Source organism: Berghia stephanieae, chromosome 5, assembly GCF_034508935.2.
Source record: "Berghia stephanieae isolate SIO BIC M18660-M18661 chromosome 5, UCSD_Bste_1.3, whole genome shotgun sequence".
Classification (NCBI taxonomy): Eukaryota; Metazoa; Mollusca; class Gastropoda; order Nudibranchia; family Aeolidiidae; genus Berghia; species Berghia stephanieae.
The window spans coordinates 50,564,263-50,569,262 of record NC_088364.1 but is presented as its reverse complement, the minus strand read 5'-3'; the positions used below and the strand labels follow the sequence as shown (position 1 = coordinate 50,569,262).

The window sequence follows — 5,000 nt, the reverse complement described above, 5'->3', positions numbered from 1 at the left end:
TCTTGTGAACTCGTCACCCGTTTGGCAGTATAGATAGTATGCACTTGGCTAAGAAGCTCACAACAATGCCATCCAGAAGTATAACGGACCAGCACACAAAACTATGTGTAAGCTTGAACATTTATAGTCTGGTTAATAAAGTTTAGTGACAATTACTCATAAACGTGGATGACAAAAAGCAAAATAAAGGCCTGGGTGGCGTCATCTTTGTTCTATCTATAAAAAAGGTATCAGAGAGAGAGTTCAATATCATTCACGTTATTCTTTATAGATAGTATGCAGATGACGTCACTCAGGCCTTTGTTATTGTTTTTGCCATCCGCGTTTGTGAATTGTTCTCACTAAACTGTATTAACCAGACTATAAAAGTTCATGGTTACACAGAGTTTGTGTGTTGGTCCGTTATACTTCCGGATGGCAATGTTCTGAACTCCTTGACCAAGCGCATTCTATCTATAGATAGTATGCGCTTGGCTAAGAAGCTCAAAACATTGCCATCCGGAAGTATAACGGACCAACACGCAAAACTGTGTGTAACCATGATCGTTTATAGTCTGGATAATACAGTTTAGTGAGAATAACTCATGAACGCGGGTGGCAAAAAACAATAACAATAACTTGAGTGACGTCAACTTTGAACGATCTTTTGATAGATATACTGTGACAACACGGTGTTACTAAAAGCAGCTGATCTTAGACCGATCTTTATCATTTCTCATGAAGTCACAAAGTATCATACTGAAGGGAATGGAGCGAAGTTGTTGACTCAAATCTTCACATTATGACAGTATCGTGGAAGCAAATTGTAAATTGGGACGGGCTTCCTCATCGCTTTCAAAATTGGAAGATCAAAGTCACAAAATACAAGAAGAAAACAAATGGTGAGGTTGTTATGTTTTTTTTTTAAATCTTTATTACGTAAAATAGATAGATGTTATTTTGTGTGGCAATTGTTTGTTTCAGTACTGGTCTTCAACCCATCGGGTATAAAACTCAACTCATAATAACATTCGTCTGAAAACGTCCAATTGGATTCAATAGTGTGATGCCACGTCGCCCAGCAACGGCGGCCATCGTGGCTCTCAACAAAGAAAATCGGTACTTTTTATTCTTCATGCTGACTAAACTTTTCATATGTCTTGTGATCAGAATGTGTAAAAGTCAAAACATGATCAGATTTATAATGGTTTTTTCCCTCTGGATACGCTTTTATGCTCGTCGGAGAAATATTTCATAAGGATGTCTGACATTGTTCCGATAGTTTAGAGACAGTTACTAAGTTACCATGCGTCATTACGAGGGAAGTGACAATCCTCCGAAAACATCCAATTAGCGTGTTTGAAGTATCTAGTCTGCGATGACTACCTAACATCCGACGCGTGTAGTTGTTTCTTTCCGTTCCACGCTACAAGAACCGGGTTGATGTCAAAGTTATGAGATTGACTGCTGTGAAAAACCCAGGTCTATAGATAGTTGGCTAAGAAGCTCACAACAATGCCATCCGGAAGTATAACGGACCAACACACATAACTTTGTGTAACCTTGAAGGTTTATAGTCAGGTTAATACAGTGTAGTGAGAATTACTAATAAACGCGGATGGCAAAAAAACAAAAACAAAAAAAAACAAAACAAAAACAAAAAACCAATAACAAAGACCTGAGTGACGTCATCTTCGTTCTATCTATAAATGATCTGGCGTGATGTACTTTGCTTTAAACACAAGTTCTCAAATGTACAGCATGTGTTATCGTGACCGATCATTCCATGCGACAGCAACTAGATACCAAATAAAACGCTCCTGGTGGTTATAAAGATACTATCTTTTTAATACATATTATGGACTAACATCATCCCTCAAGCAATATGCCCACCCTTTCTGTGCATTATTAAATGGTCCAGCGGAGTGATTAAAAATGGTTGGTCATTGTCCAATAAATAGTTCACATTTTATATTGCTCTGCCCCCCCCCTCTCTCTCTCTCTCTCTCTCTCTCTCTCCCTCTCTCTCTCTCTCCCTCTCTCTTTCTTTCTCTCTCTCTCTCTCCCTATCTCTATCAATCTCTCTCTCTCTCTCTCTCTCTCTCTCTCTCTCTCTCTCTCTCTTTCATCTTCCCCCTCCATAATCATCATCATAGACATCATCACCATCATCAATACACACACAATCTCTCTATCTCTACATATATATATATATATATATATATATATATATATATATATATATATATATATATATATATATATATCTCTCTCTCTCTCTCTCTCTCTCTCTCCCCTCTCTTTCAGCTTCTCCATCCATAAGCATCATCATCGACATCATCACCACCATCACCATCAACATCAGCGTCATCTTCAACACCAACCATCATGATCATCATCATCATCATCATCATCCTCATCATCATCATCATCATCATCATTATCATCATCAACAACAACAACAATATCAACGTCATCATTACCATCAAAAATAACTACAACAGTAACCAGAATATGAGCTGACATCCGTAGCGTTGTCGTCAAGCTTGATCACACTGCCGACATCTACGTCTCCCATCCACCCTGTGCATCCATAGCTATCCAGCATTCGTTTGGTCAAGCCATCAAAAGCTTGAGTAACATTTTTGTTATCCTTTGCACTTGTTTCTATGTAAGACATTCCAAGACTCTGTGCATATTTTTCAGCTTGAAATTAAAAGAAGATTAGAAACACGATTAAAGGCATGTGAAGAGTATGTATGATAGGTAACAAAACTATGATTTAAAAAAAAACTGGTCCCAATCTCAGTGGAAGTGTAAAACCACTCTTCGAAGGACAAGATGCATACATTGTGTAATTGATCTTTTAGTTTCATGGCGATCGCATCTTATTTTATCATCTAAAGATATACTGGGCGTCAATAGAAATCATCCATCCTTGCTCTTACACGTCCCGTAATCCCAAAAATCTGCCTATACACCCCACTACTAAAATAGTTATGATTCAATATGTAACCTATTCATTATTAATCATTCGAAGGACTGGTAACATATACACTTTCAACGATTTTGGAACCGAAAATGTAGAAAGTGTGACGTCACGACCTCTCGGCCCTGTTCTGTGGCACCGCGCATTATTTTTTTCTGATCACCAAATATACCCAGTAGTGAATTGGTAGCAGGATCTCATAGATCCGGCGGAAAGTACTTTACGATAGACTAGCGTCCTATCAAAATGATAGCAGGCAATTGCTATTGCCCGTTTCACGCTTTAGAAACCTGGATCCATGTGCCTAATGCCTCTGAAGGACTACTTTATCTCTTTTTATTATTTCCTTTTTTTTCTCTCTCTTCTCTCTTTTCATGCATTAATCATTTAATACAACTGAAAACAGGGGTTTAATAAAGGCTGTGTCGAAATGTAGTTCCGCAACATTTGCCACAAAAGGACTGCAATAGAAAAAAAAAACTAAGGAAAATCGTTTTCATTACTTTCTCTGTGTTGATTAGTTTAAATAAACCCAAAATCTGATAATCTAGCAGCAATTTCATAGTAGTTCTATCTAGCTTTTTTGAAATGTGGCTGTACCGCAGAATTCTGAGTGTACCATTGGCCAGAAAGAAATCAACCATTCTCGTTCTTATTGATGCAGGCCAAAGGTCCAAAAAACTATTGTCAGAAGTTAAAATGAGAAAACTGAAATATTATGGACACGTTCCGAGACACAACATCATCCAAAAATGATAGACGGAGCGGAAGGGTCAAAATAAACTGCGGGCGTTGGGCATCTTTTTGATACAGTAGTATAGTATCAAGAATATGAAGAACCATTTTCCTTTATAGCGGAAGAGTAGCGTCCCTTGATTGGACGTCACCCATCAGGGACGGCTGGTAATAATGGGCAGGGTGGGCAAATACCAGCCTGTTTTTTCAAGTTATATGCTGTATTACCAGGTCCGAAATAATCAAATCTAAATTAGATAATTTCAAAAGTTACTACTTAAAATTGATACTTTGTACTGAAAACAATTTGTGTGTATTTTTGATAGATTGCGAATCACCATGCACCCCGTAATACATAAACCAGGATACGCTCCTGTTCTTTTTACCTCCCCCCCCCCCCCCCCCCCAACCACTCCACTCCACTCCGCCCACATCGTCATCTCATCGTCACGTCGCCTGACGGTGATTTTGCTGTCTGGCCTCTCTAGTACTAGGTCGGGCTAATTCAAATGAGCCGACCTTATTAACCAGTGTACACTAAATAGAGATTTTGGCAAACGAACTTTTTCTTATTTATTGCCTTACTTGTGCTGGGAAGGTTCCAGTATTGAATTAAATTTATTAATTTACTATATTATATCAATTTAGTATTAGTTTGTGTTGTTTTAATATATTTGTTTATCCATTTAAATTATTTCTTTTTTTTCCCCTCGTTTTCTTTAGTGTTTCTCAAAACTCATTTATTTAAATTGTTTTCTTATTTGTTTGTTGTTGTTGTTGTTGTTTTTTGTTGTTGTTTTTTGTTTTGTTTTTTAACAAATTAATTTGTTAATTCTTTTTTTTTTATTATTCTTAAAGTAATTACCGCTGTATTTTTATTGCCAGACTAAATATTTTTGCAAAACAATGTAATTTTCTATTGTATTCCGTCTAATAAAACAAAACACTTTTATTCAAAAGTCACGACTAAATAAATATATAAAATACAACCACCATTTTGGTTTTCTCAACAATTGAATTAGTATACGAGAAATACTCTTCTGAGTAAGGAGATAGTTGAATTCTAAGTTATAGAGGAAATACGGAAGGGTGGGCAGATTCCGTACTTGCCCGTCCTGAAGCTAATACATACATAAGATGGTTCGCGATGAAGAGGCGGGAAGCAAGGGATTTGTTGGGTAAGGAGCAAAGATAACACGGTAATTATTGTGACGATAGTCAAACGAATACATGAGGAGAGATTGGTAACATTATTTTGTCTTAATTATATTGTATGAAGTATTGGCGAAAGCCTAAT

At 37.0% G+C, this 5,000-nt stretch overlaps 1 protein-coding gene across 2 annotated transcripts in view; it reads right to left on the bottom strand.

The window, feature by feature from the left end:
• Positions 1-2,276: 2,276 nt before the first annotated feature.
• Positions 2,277-5,000, bottom strand: part of LOC144973127 (ras-related protein ORAB-1-like) — a 14,510-nt gene continuing 11,786 nt past the window's right edge. For both annotated transcript variants that reach the window (XM_078915197.1, XM_078915196.1), the window contains exon 5: positions 2,277-2,685. In XM_078915197.1, coding sequence (XP_078771323.1) covers positions 2,465-2,685 — 221 coding nt within the window. In that variant the 3' untranslated portion in view covers positions 2,277-2,464. The remainder of the gene's footprint in view (positions 2,686-5,000) is intronic.